This window comes from Cheilinus undulatus, linkage group 20, assembly GCF_018320785.1.
Source record: "Cheilinus undulatus linkage group 20, ASM1832078v1, whole genome shotgun sequence".
NCBI lineage: Eukaryota > Metazoa > Chordata > Actinopteri > Labriformes > Labridae > Cheilinus > Cheilinus undulatus.
Window position 1 is genome coordinate 11,368,330 of NC_054884.1, and position 18,957 is coordinate 11,387,286.

The 18,957-nt window shown below is 38.7% G+C and overlaps 1 protein-coding gene across 1 annotated transcript in view; it reads right to left on the minus strand.

Moving 5' to 3' along the window:
* Window positions 1-18,957, minus strand: part of grid2ipb (glutamate receptor, ionotropic, delta 2 (Grid2) interacting protein, b) — a 75,662-nt gene that overhangs the window by 27,815 nt on the left and 28,890 nt on the right. Inside the window, exons 3-8 of the mRNA XM_041814959.1 lie at window positions 14,522-14,607; window positions 10,815-10,884; window positions 5,060-5,212; window positions 4,725-4,880; window positions 1,618-1,769; window positions 1,247-1,381 (exon numbers count right to left, since the gene is read on the minus strand). Coding sequence (XP_041670893.1) covers window positions 1,247-1,381; window positions 1,618-1,769; window positions 4,725-4,880; window positions 5,060-5,212; window positions 10,815-10,884; window positions 14,522-14,607 — 752 coding nt within the window. The remainder of the gene's footprint in view (window positions 1-1,246; window positions 1,382-1,617; window positions 1,770-4,724; window positions 4,881-5,059; window positions 5,213-10,814; window positions 10,885-14,521; window positions 14,608-18,957) is intronic.

The window sequence follows — 18,957 nt, forward strand, 5'->3', positions numbered from 1 at the left end:
GGAATGTTCAGTACCTTGTTTTTGTATCCATCCCCTGACTTATACTGTTCAATAACCTTTTCTCTGAGTTGCTTGGAGTGTTCTTTTGTCTTCATGGTGTAACGGTAGTCAGGAATACTGATTAACCAGCGACTGGACTTTACAGACACAGGTGTCTTTATACTACAACTGCTTGAGACACATTCACGGGACTCAGGAACTCAGTGTGAGATACTAACACCAGTTGGCTGGACCAAAAGGGGTGAACATTTATGATGTCATATATTTTACATTACATAGTTTGATTTAATTGAAATTACTTTGTAGAAATCTGTTTTCACTTTGACAATAAAGAGGTTTATTTTGTAATATTTAGTCAAAAAAGCCAAATTATATTGACCATGATTGGTTTATAAAACATTAAATGGGTAAAACATACGAGGGGGTGAATACTTTTTAAGGCACTGAGATCAACCCAAAAAATCCTGTTTTCACAGTCAAAAAGGCATGTGGATATAGGACCTAAAAGACATTCAGTTGCTATGGCTGGTTAAGTCAGCCCACCTCAAGTTAAACTTTTTGCTTGTTTTTGGGCAAAACAATTTATAAGGAGACAGCATTCCTAAGATGGCAGCTGCCGCAATAGGGCTTTACAATGCCACTTCAGAAACCAATGGGTGTCAGCAGGAAGACTACCTCATTTATAGAGAGAAACATTTGCATTTTCTAGATTCTCCCTCTTTCTGTTCAAATTTTGGTCTCTACCAAATACATGAAAAATACCTTGCTCTTTTAGCTGCTAAATTTAGTTGCTAACTGCCCTTTTACTGTTTGTTGCAGAGCAGATACTAATGGTGCATAGATTAGTTTGTGAGAATAGATGCCTGCTGCAGCTGCAAAAACACTTCAGAGTATTAAATGAGCCAAAAGAATAGAGTTTCAGGTCAGATGAAAAATAACTTGAAATGTATTTTACAGCTCAGAGCAGATTTGGTTTAAAATTCTCAGTAGGTTGATAGCTACGAGCATCCCCTTTCAGATGTAATTAGAAATGTTATGAGAAGAACAGCCTCATAGATTTGTTAGCTGTCTGCAGACTCTGTCTTGTTGTATTAGGTTCAGCTTTATATCAGTGCTGTATTTTATAAGTGGTTTCACAGCTGTGCGTCAGTGAGGGCATACATCCCTCCTGTGGCTGTAGCTTATAGGGATTAAATGCTATAGGACAGGAAATCCTTGTTCCGTGTTGTTGATATGTGCAGCATACCCATTCCCAGGTGAGTCCCGATGATGCAGTCATCAGAGCTCCTCTCTCTCATGCTGCTGCGGTATGACGTCCCTGTAACTCGCATTGAACTGCTTCGCCGGTGATGCTCCTGACCAACTTCAGGCTCCAGCACAGCTGCAAAAAAACACCAACACAGTGTTCAAAATTGATATTCAAAACCTACCACGCACAGCTGCTCCAGTGTGCCTGTGGTGGTTATCAGATACAGTGGTTGGTGAATAATAAAAGCTGTATTTTCACTTCTATTGATTTCTTATTTTCAGTGATCTGATTACAAATGAACCAATCCACTTGCTTACAGTCTCTTGTGTATTTTCTGCATTCATTTCAATATTTATGATTTCGCTCACCACTGCTCTTGAAGCCCAGGAAGCGTGACAGCTTGTCCTGGCAGCGCTCCTGCTCGTCGTACGTCAGAAGCTGGTAGATAAATTGCCAGATCAGCTGTTTGGCCGGAGTGTCCAACACCGGAAACACGTCTACAATCAAAGTGTCCACGTTCCTGCAAATAAACGCATGCATGTTGAATCATTACATTCATCCACATGCAAAAACAATCCTTACATAACCACTGTCTGTTTCCCCTACAAAATCGATTAACCACAGATTTATATTCTTTACATCCATACTGACACGTGTAGCTGAGATAAAGGATGTAAACAGATTAAGAAAAGGTGGGAGGATAGCAGCGATGTCAGTTATAGTTGGATTTAGGCCTTCAGCTGTTTTTACTGTATGCCCATGCTGTAAAATTGCTGTTATGCTGAAATCCTGTGGTGTCACATGTTTGCATCATCTGCAGAGCAGCAGCTCCTGCCATCTCTTGGTAATCCTTTCCACCAGCATCCAAAAATTAAATCATTAAATAATGTATAGCATAATAATGCATTCATATATAGTCTGTGGTCTTAAATATTGTTTTAAGATACATGGTTTGTGTTAATACTTGCACCATATTACATAAAAAAAGGCAAAGATAAATAGATAAAACCCTTAAATATTGAACGGATGGTTTAAAAGCATAAACCCACAAGAAAGTTCACCAGGAACCAGTTTGTGTACTGTTTATTATTGATGAAGGACAACTGAGGCTACATTAGACAGTGGGACAGACTACTCAACACTGAAGTCTCTCTAAAGGAGAAGTGTCTCATCCTTCACATCCAAGTGATGAATAAAAAATAACCAAGTTGGAGAAACTTTAGTTTGAAAAGCTGTGTTGGGATTTTCATGACCAAAAAGCAGCACTAATGCTAGAGTGTGTGGGCACTTAATGGATGATAACATCCACGTTGGGCATGCTTCTAGTGACTAATTTCCAAAGTCACTAAATGGAAATTTAAATTCAGACCAGTTAACTATTCTAAAGATATGAAAAAACACCCAGATAACAGTCAAAATGAGCACAATTTAATGAAGCTGAAGGGAAATATAGCTGTGTTATCTTTCAAGATGAGAAGAGTAAAAAATGTCAGACTGGTTTGAAAAGTGTGGCTTATGTTGGCAGTGCGAGCACAAACTGGAAGGTTTTCAAATCATCCAAAAGTATCTGGCCACAGCTGTTAAATATTGTATTCAGGTGTTTCAATAAGACTCGTTTAGAAAGGTGTATAAATCCAAGCACCTTTGCCATGCACTCTCCATTTGCAAACATCTGTGATACAGAATAGGAGCTCAGTGACTTCAAGTGTGGTACTGTGATGGATTCCATCTTTGCAATAAGACTGTGTGAAATTTCAACCATGCTGGGAATTTCATAGTCAACTGTAAGTGATATTATTAGAAAGTGGAATTGTTTAGGAACAACAGCAACAAAGTGGAAGACCACGTAAAATCACAGGGGGGGTCAACAACGCTCTGCTGATTCCATAGCTGAAGAGTTCTGAACTTCCACTTAGTGTAAGAACAAAAACTGTGTGGCGGGAGCTTCATGGATGGAGTATTGTAAAGCAGTGTTTCCCAAAGTGGGGGTTGCGAGCCAATGAAACGGGGTCACAGGATGCTTTCCAAAAAAATAAAGAGAAATTTAAAATGATTTAACCTGGTACATTTTTCCATTATAAGAAAAATATCCTTAAAATGTGTTAAATTTAAGATAAAACCATAGCTATTAATTGAGATTTGTGCTTAAATGTAAGTAGTATGTACAAATATGTAAATTTGTACATAATGCGTTAACAACATTGTACCCTTTCACCACCTCCAGACAAGGTTAGAATAGTTTTGTATTTTTCATTAATTTTCAATTTCAGTCTAGTTTTAATTAGTTTTGACTGCCGGTTTGTTCGTTTAGTTTAGTTGTTATTTTTGCAAAAATGCTTTGTTTCAGTTTAGTTTTTATTAGTTTTAGTGTTAGTTTTATCTTTATACGGATAGATGTTGGGGCTGAGTGAGCGTCATACATTTTTTAAAAATATATTAAAACAAGACATGGTTTGAAGAGTTCAGTGCGGAGGAACTTGACTGGCCCACAGAGAGCCCTGACCTAAGCCAGGCCTGGATAAGCCAGGCCTTCTCGTCAAACATCAGTGCCTGACCTCATAAATGCTCTACAGAATGAATGGGCACAAATTCCCACAGAAACAGCCTTCCAAGAAGAGTGGAGGCTGTTACAGCTGCAATAGGGGGACCAACTCCATTTTAAAGTTCATGTTTCTTAATATAATATCATTACAGTCTCTGTTGGTGTAATGGCCTGGCAGCTGAATACTTCTGTCCACACATCTACCTATAGACTAGGGATGTGCATGCAACATAAGCTAAGAGCCACCTTTTGCAACACAGCCCTGATAGTTGATTTTAACATAATTCCTGCCTCTGACCAGGCAAGCAGCCAATCACAGCTAGGAGTAATTGCACCAGTGGGGGCCAGTAAGATTTCAAGGGAGACCTTGGCCACCCCTTTGGACACACCCCTGCTAGGAAGATCAGAATCAGAGACTGATATTTACAGCTATGCACTGCATGTTATAAATACCTAAGCAACAAGACTCTACATCTATTGCTTAGGCAAATGTAATATAAAAGTGAATGCAAATGAAAGTGAGCCCTTCCACGACAACAGGCTCCATGCACGTAAACCAGTAGGACTCAGTGACCTGTGTTATAAAACAGAGAAAAAATAGAATGACAAAGTTCCTGCTGAACTTTGTACTTTTGTTTCTTCCCTTTTTTTCTCACAGTCCATCATTTGCTCGCTCCCTCTCTTTTTTTCGCCTCCATAAGAAGCATCCTTGGCAACTAGCTATAAAGAGTATGGTAAAAAATACAGTTTCCCAGGCAACAGCTCATTTAAAGTTACAGTATTTGTCAATGAAGCTGGCCAGTTAATCTTGGCACAAAGAAAAATTGATGGATACAGACAAGTGAACTCAAAACTGAGCAGTTATTTCTTAAACCATTCCACCCCTTCTGACTACTTTATTTAAAAGCCCTTCTATCTCTCCATCCTACTGACCTGTGTTGGAAGAAGGTCTCGAGGGACTTGCAGACTGTGTATCTCTCTTGAATGGTCAGCAGGTGTTCCAGCTGCTGGCTGAAGGTTCGCCCGTGAACTCTGATGCTTGGCGGTAAGATCTCTGCCACCCACTGCAGAGAACTCAGAGCTGGAGACCTGTACAGCAGACACAGATTGAGTCAGTACTTAAATTTCTAATAACTCCACTATTCTTCTTCATCTTTATGTGAAACAGACAGTCTCATTTGACAGTGGGGGTCTGATGTAAGTTTGTTTGTCCCTGCAGACCATGAAAATGTCAGATCAAAATGTCAGGCTTATCGGTGTGTACTGACCTAGAGCGGGGTAACGTGGTGGGGGGCATGCTTGGAGATTCCTCTGGGTCGGTTTGTTCTGAAGAGTAGTCAGACGGACCCTCCTCCACCACCAGAGTAGGCATCGCCCCGCTGCCCTGCAGCATAGACACCACCTTCTCATGGGAACAGTTCCTAAAAAGATGGTGAAAGTAGTAAAATGTGATTTTTTTTTTTATTCCTGTAAGACAAGATTTCAAAACACAGCCTTGGCAACCACCATGATAGACTTTTATAAAAAGATCTTACTTACATTAAAAATGTGTGCTTAACCAACATATAGAAAAAAAAGCTGCATGCAGAGAGAAATCAGAGATTGAGGAAGAGAGGAGGAGATCTCAAATGAATAAATATCCCCCTTGCTGCTGTTTTAAAATGGCGTGCACAAATGCCTACATGGTCTAGGACTTTTTTCTGGTAAAGAAAGTTCAGCAAGGAACTCAAAAAATAGATATCCAACTTTGCAAGAGGCTTCAATAAATGAATAACTGTCTCAGAAATAAACTCAGGATTACAAATTAAAAGCACTGTATAACTAGAAGAACCACCTGATGGTTATCTGACTCCGCAGGGTAAACTACTGCCGTGGTGGGAAAAGAGGACGGGCCTGGGGACATTTTGTGACAACATGACTGGTAGAAATCTACAACATTACGTTTTGTAATAAAACTTTAAACTTTACAGCTAGTTATAAGTATGGGGGTCAAACTGATGCAAAAAGTGACCTTTGTTCTCCAAAATGTACGTAGTTCAACCTTGAGTCAAAGTTGACATTTGTACAAAGGTGGAAGAATTTCCCTTCCAGTGTTTCTGAGGTCTCACGTTCAAAAGAATGGCCTAAATGTACAGAACGATGGACGACCTGAAAACACAATGTCTCCAGCTCTGGGTATTGCCATTGCAGAAACATAAAAATGCAGGTAGTCTCATCAAGAAAAAAAACTAATAAAGATTGGGTTTTTACTTTGAAAAGTATACTTGAAGTTTATGGTACTTTATGTTCTGGCTTGAGCAGTATTAACAGACAGGATGGATGCTGGGTGCAAGAGGAGGACAGTACACTGGTATCAATACTGTGGCGGTAAAATTTCTACCTGATTGAAATGCAAGCATTGTGTTGCAGTGTACACACAAGGCCTAAATGATGCCACAGTTAGTGTAGCAGAGTGATACGTGACAGACAACAGCTCAGTTTGAGTCCAGTCATCAGCATGTTTTACTCTGACACTAAATAGCAGCCAGGTAATTAGCCAAATGTCACCTGTTTGTGTCGGTGTAATTAACACAAAACCCAGTAATCAGGTGTTAAGTGAGTTCTCTCCTCTTCGGCTTTAATGTGTATAGTAACAGCAACAAACAGTGAGTGTGCTCACTCTGCAAAGCGTCTTAACTAAGCTGTGTGCTGCAACTGATCGACTCACTTTGTCTTCAGCCCAGTGCTGCAGCGATTCATGCTGTAACGACTTAAACAACTGCAAAGATTTGTTTTAGCTCATGATTTTCTTGTTTTGAGCCTGTAATGACTAAAGAAGCAGACTGTAAACGCAGTAGCTCCATAAATTCAATGGCATCTCTGCTACAGTTGAGTTAGATCAAAGATAAAAATGCTATTTATCTATTCACAATAAAAGTCTGTAATTGTTACTTCTATTATGAATGACCACATCAGAAAATGTAGTGTTGCCAGTAGCAGCTTGACACACCTCAGCAGAAGAGAAATGAAACTTAAAACTACAGGTGCAGTCACAAAGAAGAGAAGAAAGAGACTTAGAAAATCATTTTTCTGTGATGCTATGCTCAGATGAGTTGAGTATGCCATCAAAGGCTTGTTTGAGGGGGGAGAATAGGAGCTGTAACATCTGAATATGCTTTTAAATGTGTTCTTTTAGTTTTGTAATACCACAAATAATTCCAAAAATAGGACCATATTCAGGCACAACACTTCTCAATATTCTCTGCTACTTTTAAGTCATCTTTTATTGTTTTTGAAGAGTCTGGTGGTGGCAGAATTTGCTTATAATGCTTAAAAATGAGACATGACTTTGACATAAAAGAAAAGTTAAAATGGGGGAGTTGCTCTATAAATGTGTTAACATGAATATTACAACTTGTACACCATATCCTGCCTTTGTAAAAACAACTGAAAGCGTTGTATTTTTCTGTCTTTGTGCTGAACAGCTCTGTTTTGCTCTTCACCTCCTACTTCTGCACCATGTTATCAAGGAGAGCAGAGAAATTAAACTGCACCAATCAAGTCAGTACACCAGGCAGCCATGGGAACAGCTCTGCAATTTTTCTCTTACACGGCATTCAAGGAGGCAGAATGAGTAATTCTGCACCTTCACAGCCCTGGGTATACTGACTATGATATATTTGGTTTGTTATTATAGTGTGTTTGCAGAGTGAGAATATATATGTGCGATTCAGTTTTAGCCACGATGAATTTCTTATCCACACGCCCACACTCACTCAGGAGGCAGAAGGTCAAGAACTTGTAAAGTCCACAGAAGTATGACGACTCCTACGAGAAAAGCTCCGTTTACATAAAGGTAAAGGTCACGTGCATCGACCCATACACAGACAGTACCTACACAAACTCACAAGTCACTGCTGGAGGAGAACATTCAAATAGAAAACCAAGATATTTTTAACAAACACACTTATTTACTCCATCTTGTACAGGGGTTAGATGAGAAAACGAATACCGCTCATGTCCAACATCTAATTATAAAACTACAGCTAGCAGCAATCTAGTCTAACTTAGTTTAGTGAGTAAAAACAACAAACAGCTAACTATACTCTTTAGATTTAAGAAAACATATAACTTGAATCAGTGGCTTCTATTATTAGGAACAAGCTAAGTTTGTTTGCTGAGACTAGACTTGGTATGCAAATTACACCAAACCCACAGCCAGTATTGGTTTAGCTTCATCTAAATACTGGAATGGGAAGGGACAAGCTAGCTAGTTTTTGTGGAATAATTTTGCTGTTGACGGCAAAGGCCAGGATGATATAAAGCCCTATAAATGATCAAGTTTGTGATGATGGCCTGATCAAGGCAGATTTACACATGTGCCATATTCTTTCCCTTTTCAATGCTTCAGGTCATTTTTTTGCTGGAAAAATACTTCTCCTAAGCCGTAGGTCTCTTGCAAACTGAATAAGCTTGTCCTCCAGAACTTCCCTTTAATTTGCTGCATTCATTTTACCCTCTACCTTTACAAGCCTTCAAGGGCTGGCTGCTGAGAAGCATCCCCACAGCATGATGCTGCTGCCACTTTGCTTTACATGAGGATGGTGTGTTTGTGATGATGTGCAGTGCTTGGTGTCTGTCAAACATAGTGTCTTGCCTGAGGGATAACAAGCTCTATCTTTGTCCAATCAGACCAAAGAACTTTCTTTTACTTGACCATGGAGTCTCAGTTAAAGCTATAACCAGCAGTATGTTAGCTTAGCATAGGAGCTGCTAGGAGAAACCGCTAACTAGTATTATGAACAAAAAAATCTTTTTTTTTTCATAATACAAAGCCAAGAAGTGACACTAAACATCCCCTTCTGTTTGGAGACATTTGGTGTCCCCTAACAGAAGGGGACACCAAATGTCATTACACTGTAGAATCAATATGAATCTGCTGTTGATAATTACACCGTGATTGGACCTCTTTCCAAGTTTGTTTGACTGCACTACTCTGTTTATTTTGTTGAACCAATTTTTATAGGACTTGTTGAATTGTAATCATTTCTTTAAGTGCTTAGGAAAGGATGGAGAGGAGGACTTTTGTAGGATATCAATGAGATTTCCATAGGCTGTTTGCAATCAAGTGATCCCAAATGGAAAGCCATAAGACATGAATGGGAACAGAGGAAAGTTAGTGCTTTGAAGCTCTAAACGGACCTCTACGCTGCTGTTATCATCAGGAATTCTCTACATTCATTGAGTACGATCCCTGCACTTTACAATCAGTGATTTTTTCCACAGTTCAACCAACTTCCCTGAAATGGAGATGATTGATCACATTTTACTCAGTCCTGCAGACCTCCTAGCATCATCTAGCCAGATGAAGGGAGACAAGAGTCTAGAGGAGTCTTGTACTGAGCTAAGAGGCTAGCTGAGCCCCTTTAACTTATTAAAAAATAAGGATGTTCCTAAGTGTCCATTTCTGTATTTGATGAAACGGTCATTTAAATTTAGTTTAACCGACTAGTCTAAAGAGGAGAAAATCCTAAGAAAAGAGTCATATTTCTCACAGGGCCATTGTGTCAGCGGGTTTGTGTGCCTAATACAGCATGGCTAACATTCAAAGCTAACGCCACCAGCCTTTGTTCCTCTTTGCAGATCAATATTGTGCTTTGATGTGTGGCCTCTTTTCACTTCGGTTTAGTACTTATATGGAGTTAAACCCTTGACAGTCTACCTACAACTTTTTTCCATTTTCTACTTAAAAAAACAAACAAAAAAAAACTCGTCATACCAGGCTGTTCCTATTACACGATAACCCCTAATTTTCTCATATTTACGTTTGGTAGAGTGCCATGGGAAAGCTCAGACAGGAAGGCAGCGGCCATTAACTGAAGCTACAGTGGCCTCTAGTGGTGGGAGGTTCATTACAGTTTAAAAGAGCATTTTGACCTGGATTTCAAGCCTGTGTTTATTAAAAAATGATCGGTAATTGGTTTAACAGATTCCTAATTTGATAAATGAATTTAACCACTTAACCACACACAGCCCTATTAAAAACCCTCATTTTGTCTGACATATGCTTTTAATTGAAACAGAGATCTACTGTCAACAGAATAAACCATGTGGAGTGAGCAATTTGCAGTTCATGAACGAGCCTGTGCTACAAAACGGCTCTTAAATGTGATCCTTGGTAGCTAGGTCTTATTTGAGTGCCAGTTTCCTTTCCATCATCTTTTAGTAGAAAAAGCTCCTTGGGAGCCAAACAACCAGTTCCTCTGAGCTGAGCTGAGCCTAATGAGCTGGATCACTTAAAAGAGACAGATTTTCTGTCACATTGAGCGAGACAGGCGGCTTATCAGCTGAAGAAACAAAAGTACAATCACGGAATAAAAAATAAAGAATGTTTTTATTTTCAAAATCCCAATGCTTGGTATAGTTGTTAAAAGCTCAAAACATGCTGTTTTTGGTAGTGTTTCTCTATGCAGAAATCACTTCTTGCCCCCCAAGGGGATTTCTTTGCTGTTAAATGACGTCTACAAAGAATCTTTAGGAACAAATGAAATTTCATACAAAAGAGGAAACAAAGGGTATGTCTTGATTTTCTTAAACCAGTCCACTCCTTAGCATTCTAGCTCTTTCCTCTGGATCTAAAATATTCCCAAACAAGACACAATAAAATTTTGGGGTTGCTGCTTAGATTTTGCTTATTTTTTTAACAGCTAAGCCCTCTATTTCTCTTGAGGGTAAATTTCAGGATAGGCACAGAAATCACAGCACCAAGTTGAAAAACTGATCTCAGCCCAAAAGCAGTGAAACAACGAATAAAGGAAAACCACAACAGAACCACAAAAAAAGCTTCATGTGTTCTGTCATGGCACTGTCTGGCACTGTGTGAGAGATATTTTTCAAGTGGTGGCAGATGGCATCTCCTCCACAAAACCAGGCCCTGATTTCTATTAATATACCACCAAAGTTCAAGAACTTAGACAGCAGGCACAGATGAAATACTACTACAACTACTGCAGCTGATAATGATGCTACCTATCAAATACTAACCTCATGTCCAGTCCATTGAGAAAGAGGATACGGTCGCCTGGTTTCAGTCCACATTCCTCAGCCGGACTATCTGAGATGATGGAGAGAGAAATAAACATCAATCAGAAATTTGGCAACACCTCAGCCGCTAACAAGGTGCACTGAGCAGACGATAGAAGAGATGGTGACTAATGTGGTGCTGTCAATCTGTGTTTGACATCCAACAAAGCCCGTCAACAAATGAGATGATCTCCATGCTGAATTATATTACATAAGGAAGACAGTGCTGTCAAAACAAACCTCAGTGGAATATGTTCTGACTGCACTGTAGCGTCCACAGTCGCCTCCTCATGTGTCAAATCAGGGCTAAATTTTCCTCACATTGAATGTCATTTTGTTGTTATTTCACTAAAAGTTCAAATCCAGCAAACCCTTCATGTTTTAAAGGCGCATTCACGCGCCACGAGGCAGACTTTGAAACTGTGTTTGTGGTTTTCTAGTCGTCAGGATTCAGATCACGATCAGAGACATGCTATCCACCCCCACCATCTCCATATCAACCTCCATAAGGCCCACTGAGTCAGTCCGCTCTGGCCGCTCCAGCACATGATGGTGGGAGATGATGGTGGGCGGGAACAGTGCCGTCATCTTCAAACGCACACACACACAAATACACCACCCTCCTTGCATACTCCCTCTACAGCTACTTCACAGCCTCTCTTGTCTGCTACTTTCATTTTTGAAAGCAATAACATTTCTTTTAATATGCTGCAAATTTAAAAAATGAAAGGAATTAATATGTTTGACTCAAGCTCTTAGTCATAATTACCCCTATAAATATTTAAAAAGCATTTGATTCATCAGAGTATAAGGGCACTGATTAAAAATTAAGACCAATTAAAAATCTGCGTTACTGACTCTGGGAAACATGGCTCTCTATCTGCATTAACTTGGATGTAAAGAAAATCCATATACATTAACACCTGATGCTAGAATTGATCTACAGTTTGGGAAACTAATCAATAATTCTCATTGTAGGAAACAGGCATTTTGACTTTGTTGACCCTGTATCGACTAAAGTGGGAAGAAACAGTTGGTAAAATGCATCTGCTATCAATATGAAGCAGCTAAATCAGCTTAGCTTAGCACAAAGAAAATAAATAGAGGAAAACTGATAGCCTGGCTTTGTCCAAAATTGATAAAATCTGTCCAAAATCTCCTCTAAAGCTCAGCAGAATTTTGTTTTTCTGTATCAACAACAGAGCATAAAGAGTGACAAATATTTTGCATGACCTTGGCAAATATAAAAGAATGACATGTTTGATTAAAACCTCACTTGTTGCTAAATATAGTGCCTATAAAATGTATTTGGATGTTTTACCCTTTAAATGATGTTATAAATCGATCATGGTTAATATAATTTTGGCAACAAAGTAATGCCACTTAAATAAAAATACATAATGTAAGTGACAACATAAACATTCACCCCTTTCAAAACAGAATCAGCCTGGGGCGCCAGTAGTCGAGTGGTTAAGGCGCGCACCAAGTACATAGGCGACCCGGGTTTGAATCCGGCCCGTGGCACTATTTTCTGTATGTCTCTTCCCGCTCTCTTCCCTGTTTCCGACTCTATCCACTGTCCTCTCTCTAATAGAGGCACGAAAAAGCCCCCCCCCCAAAAAAAAAACAAAAAACAGAATAGGCCTGAATAAGACTGAATAAGCTTGTCCTCCAGGATTTTCCTTTATTTTGTGCATTCTTTTCCCCCTCTACCTTTACAAGCTTAGAGTCCCCACAGCATGATGCTGCCATTTTGGTCACATCAGACCAAAGAACTTTCTCCCATTTGACCAAGGAGGCTCCCACACGCCTTTTGGTGAACCTAGTTGAGAATTAATGAGTTTTCTTCAAAAGTGACTTTCTCTTTGCCACTCTCCATAGAGCTTTGACTGGTGAAGTACTCGGGCAACAACTGTTGTATGTAGAGTCTCTCCCATCTCAGCTGCTGACAGCCTGAACTAGGGAGATTTATCCGTATGCCATATTCCTTCCATTTCTTGATGATGGATTTAACTGAACTCCAGGGGATGTTCAGTGCTTTGGAAATGTTTTTGTATCCATCCTTTCACTTATACTTTTCAATAACCTTTACTTTCCAGAGTTGTTTGGAGTGTTCTTTTCTTCATGGTGTAACGGTAGCCAGGAATACTGATTAACCAGTGACTGGACTTTCCAGACACAGGTGTACTTATACTACAATCACTAGAGACTCATTCACTACACTCAAGTGATCCCCAATTTCTCTAGTTGTGAGACTACTAGCACCAATTGGCTGGACCTCTGTTGAATTAGGTCAGTCACTTTAAAGTGGGGTGAATATTAATGCTAATTTTTTTTACACCTTACACATTTTTATTCAACAGACATTACTTTGTAAGAATCTATTTTCCCTTTGAAATCAGAGATTTTGTCTTGTAATGTTTTTTTTTTTTGTCAAAAAAGAGTAAAGAATCCATGTCTCTAAGCACCTGCCTCTTTCACTTTGATTTTTTTAAAACTTGTCCAGTCTGAATCAAACAGCCACTAACAAGCCAATCCAAGTGACTGTACAAACTCGCATCAATGGGCTTCTAAGTGATGTTTGTGGCTCTCTATCACTCTGTGGCTCTCTATCACTCTCTGAGTCATTTTCTCTTCTCATCATGGTGTTCCTGAAAGCATTTAGACAGCACAACATTCACCAGCTGCTGGTTTACAACTTTTTGGTTGGTTGTTGTGCATAACTCCTCCAAATTTCCATAAATATAACACTAGCCACAATTTTCTTAGTTGAAATAACATTTTGTATGATTACTGGCTATGACATAATAAAATTTACTTAAACTAGATCTGCAATCATTTGAAATGTAAATGAACTCTTTATTTCCAACTTATATTTATCGTACGGATAATAGAGTGTGATAGATCATGATATATCTATGATATGGCATCATTTGATAAATTCTTGATGTCAATTATGGATTTAACATTGTAGAAAAATAATCATAAAGGCTCTTCTTTGGGCGTTACTTAAATTTTCTGAACTGTATAAGTCAGCGCATGAAGCCTAAGTGATGTTAGCCATTTGGATTCTAAAGCTAGTAAATGTCGAAACAGGAATCTATTCTGAGATACTCAAAGACAGGCTTTCTTTTAAAAGTAATCCCTTATTTTCAAAGTCTGACATAAATGATAATTTGTTTTTGTCCATACCACTGAAAAGAGTGTAATCAACATGCTAACAAAAGATGTACGAATTTAATAAAACCACAGTGTTTTTGTTTATAGAGAAATCTCCTCATTTTTTTATTATCTAATTTGTATGAGGTTCCAAAGTTAAGAAAACCCCTGAAGAAAACAGCCTGAGCTCTGAAGCGAGGCTCTGACTGACTGCTATAAGCGTCAGTTACTGCACAGCACAGCCTGTTCTCAGTGTTTTCCTCTTAACATTTCATTGGTGAGTCACACAATTTCACTTCCTGGTACACTCATAGCTGCACACACACATAAACACCTCCTGATCACCTTCAACCTGCAGCGGCTGGCACCACAACAGACTCGCCCACGTAGAACACATCCACCCCTCTCAGCCAACACAGAACAATGTTTGTAACAAACCACCACACAGAGAGGGAGAGGAGGCGCTGATCAGGCTGTTCTGTTCTGGGTTTTAAATTAGAAGCAGATACCTGGGATGACCGAGTCGATGCAGACGGGAGCGTGACCCCGGAGCGTGAAGCCAAAGTTTTTCTTCCCTCTGTAGACACGAATGACCCTGAGGAAAGAGAGGAAATGAGATGAATACATCAAACAGCAGATTTGCAGGGGAACTTTTGACAGATTATATCAATGAAAGGAATAATTTAAGTGCAAAACTTCATCTTGGGGTTTAATTTTTGCTTCAGTAAGGGTAAAAACTTAGCAGATTCTTGATCTTTTGCACATTTATTCCCCCAAAAAACGTTCAATTTGTTGAGGGGGTACAAATTAATGGAAAAGACTGGTTGGGAATTGGGAATTCATCATACTGGTTGGAGTTTTGCATTTATAAACATGACTGTGAAAGCTTTGACTTTTACAGTTTTGTTCCTGTACTGACAGTTCTTGACAGTTCTAATTTACAGGTTGAATAGGAGAAACTAATTACAAACCAATTAATCATAGGATCATTATTGTGCTACAAGCAATAAACACATCACAGAAGTATGACTTTTATCACTATAATCAAGTTTCTCCATTATTTCTGTTCAGAAGCAATGTTTTGATGCAGTAAAATAGAGTTTAGCCTAGTTTCCTGCTACCTTTTTATAAACTTATGTTAATATAATGGCAATAAATTTGCTTCCTCCCTAAAGATAAAGCAAAACATCTGGAGAACCTTTACTGACTGGCTGCATAATACGCAGCATAAACTGGAGAGTAAAAATTTCAGAGTTGAATTAATCTTTCAAAGTGTGATTTTAACTCCATTATGAGTTAAATAGTCTTCAGTGTTGGAGTTACATCACAGCGTTAATTAAGCCGAGCTCACGGCCATTTCAATCTTTGGGGCAGAGTTTACCCATCATGCTCTTCGGCAGATTGTTTAGCTGTGTTTGAGTGTTTCTAGATATTGCCTCTGCTAAAGTGATCACTGCTGTGATTCCTTTGATCATGTTTCTGGTGGATTATTGTTGTTAGATACTTATGCAGCTTAAGTGAAATTATCCACTAAATGGTGATCTCCTGCTTGTAGCAAGGGATGGTTTAATAAAAGGAGGTGTGCTGAGTTTCATCTCAGGGCGTACCTTATCTCTGCAACTGTCTCTTTGCTCCATCCTTACTATAAAACACCTGACTTTGCGACAGGTGATAAATGCAAGATCAATGCACATTGCACTGTGTAAATAATTACATTCATAGATACTAAACATTTACTAATATATGAAGAACAACAGTGTGAGTGATAAAATTTAAAACACTGCAAGAGAGCTAAAAAATTAACTCTTTCCAAAGTGCCAATTTAACTGAGAACCTGTAAGAATGATATAAACTCAGGAAAAGTGTTAGATATAACACTATGGGAGCTGAATAGACTGACAGATTGAAGATGATTTTGCTGTGTCATTCATTAACCCAAACACCGTAAACCTTAGAACGGAAATACACACTGAAACTTTCAAAATACAATCGGGTTAAACTCCTGTTTGGGGTTAGACTAAGGACTAAGGTTAAGGATAGGACAGGAAAGGTTAAAAGTCAAAAACCTACAGAGCTAGAGCTAAACTCACAAAGCAGCTACATAAGATACTGTACATATCTATGTTATCTGTGCAGCTTTAGTTTTTAATAACACAAGGTGCTATTTCATTTTTTTTTCTATCCTTTAATTTTTATTCCATGAGTTTTATTTAATGTGTGTGTGGAGATGACAGTGAGTGTGTATGCATGGATATCCTATTTCATTCTATTTATCTCTATCTATATATTTTTATCTCAATCCTCCAGAATGCATGGAAGTTTTTGTTGTACTTTTTGTGCAATGACAATAAAGGTTGGATTGAGTTGAGCTGCATTAGCTTTAGCTATGTTTGCCAAAGCTCACGTTGTTAAAGCTAATTTAGCAACATTGGATTATATAGTAACATTAATTATGTAGCTAGCATAGCTATGTTAGCTTTAGCTAAAGCTAACGAAGCTAAAGCGAGCCACAGTTCATCTAACTACCTCTGGAATAGGGCTTTACATAATTTAGTCCTGGATTAGAACTCTGAACTTTTTCTCTGTTTTATTCATAAAATGTTTCTTAGTTCATGACTGTGATGTGGTTATTTCATGAATGTAACTGCCACTTTGTTGATGAATAAAGTTGAATTAATACATCTTTGTTAATTCAACCCTTACCTAATACTACAGATTAATTTCTGTGGAAAATGAATGGCAAAATGAAGTAAACAAAGAATTGGATAGCCACATACTTACTGAGAAATAACAAAATAAAACAGAAAATGCTAATTAAAATACAGTACAACTCACAGTACAACTAAACCTCATCTGTAGCTACCGCCTTGAACTCCAAAGATGAATCTGATTGGTCTGAACAATTTTCGGTTTGGTCCAAACGTTGTGTATAGGAGCTTTTTACGGCTGATGACAGTCTGTTTTGCAAGGTAACCTCTTACAACCACTGGTGCAAAAAGGCATAAAATTAATGCTTGTTTTCATTATCACTTAATGTTTGTTTTATGTTTCAGGTAATCCTTATATGTTTTTCAGAAGAGCTAGAAAATATATCTCACTTTTGCCAATTAGCTCTCTGATTGCTTTATTTTTCCAACAAATGAGTGGTTTAATTTTCAGTGACTCTGGAGACAGTTATTCATTGCTCTGCATTTCACAGACTAAAAGATGAATCATGTAATTGCCCTCAATTATTTGCAATCCACACAGCACTACATTGTTTCAGTATTAGTTTTGACATCATTTAACTAACTGATGCTTCACACTGATTTTTTTTCCTGTGAATGGACGGGAAGCCCAGCTGTCTCTGTTTGAAGTGCTCGCTCACTGCTGTGTTCAAGGCTTCTCTGCTGTTTTGATCCGTCACTTCCTCTGAGTGGGAGTGGGAACAAGTGGGGGAATGACGCTTGTCTTTACTATAATCTAATATTTAGGCTGATGACATGGCAGTTTTTTATGTAATCTAAAGTAGCTCAGCCACAATCCACAGGGCTCTTCAGATCTTAGTTTGACTTTGTTCATAAATGTAAATTAATCAGGACGCTCTCAACGTAAACAGGCCCTCTGAAATTTTCCTGATGGTGTTCCTCTGCTTTCATTCACCCCGGTGGAGGAGAACACGGGGTTGAACCTGCCGCTACATCAGAGCTGAGACACTTGTGCCGTCTACCCAGGGTGTGTTTCCATGGAAACGACTCAAGGCAACACTGCCTTGATATGTAAACAGTAGAGAGAACTAAAAGAGATGAAGGGGGAGAGAAAACAGACAGATCTATTCTTCATAGATGCTCTTACTGCTGTTATGTAAGAGGAGCTAAATGCAGATGGGCACATCGGGAGCTGCATGTATGTGAACGTGTCAGTATGTGTGAGAGGAGGGTGTCAGATACGCAGCATCAGCCTTGAGCACTCTTGACAATCCGAGTGTTTACAATAAGCAAGCTGCTCAAGGCTTCTCCACATTCCCATTCGTCAACAATCAGCGCACATTGCACTTTTTCACAACTTCACGTGAGTCAGTCATTACTTAATGAACTCGCTGTGACATTAAATGATGACTCATTGTGCTGAAGCTTCAGTAACAGACAATACATAATCTATAATGATTGATTGTAAGCATCATTAGAATGTTTAGTTCACAAAAGAAATCAGCCACTTCAACAGCTCTTTAAACAAGTGTGATAGATCAGTCCAAGAAATCTGTACTTGAAAATGGTTCAAAAACAGTCTAGATAGGCTAACTCAAACTAGATGTAACACTTTACATTACTACTACTACTATAAGGGTTTGGTGCTCTCCTTTAATTTGACTCTATTGTCTCCTCCCCAAGAACATTGAGGTCAATTCCTTTATTTTTTCAAAGACTAAAAACATTTGGGTTTAACATCACAAGATGACTATGAGACAAGAGCTCAACATTTCAGCTTTCATTTCCAAGTAGTTACATCTTGATCTGATACACAACTTAGAAAACAGCATTATTTGTAAAGGAACACCAAATTTTAAAGTTAGCAAAAGTATTGGAACAGAAACATTTAAAACTGATTAAAGTGAAAAAGACTAAATATTTAGTTGCAAACACTTTTTTTGCAATAACTGCATCAAGCCTGTGGCCCACTGACATCAACAAACTTTTGCATTTTTCTTTTGTGATGCTTTTCCAGGCTTTCACTGCTGTGTCTTTCAGTTGTTTGTTTTGGGGGTTACTCCCATTAGTCTCATATTTAGCAGGTAAAATTCATGCTCTATAGAGTTTAAGACTAGAGGTTGACTTGGCCAGTCTAAAACCTTCTGCTTCTTCCCCTGGATGAACTCCTTTGTTGTTTTTTTTGGGGGGGTTACTCCCTTCAGTCTCATATTTAGCAGGTAAAATTCATGCTCTGTAGAGTTTAAGACTGGAGGTTG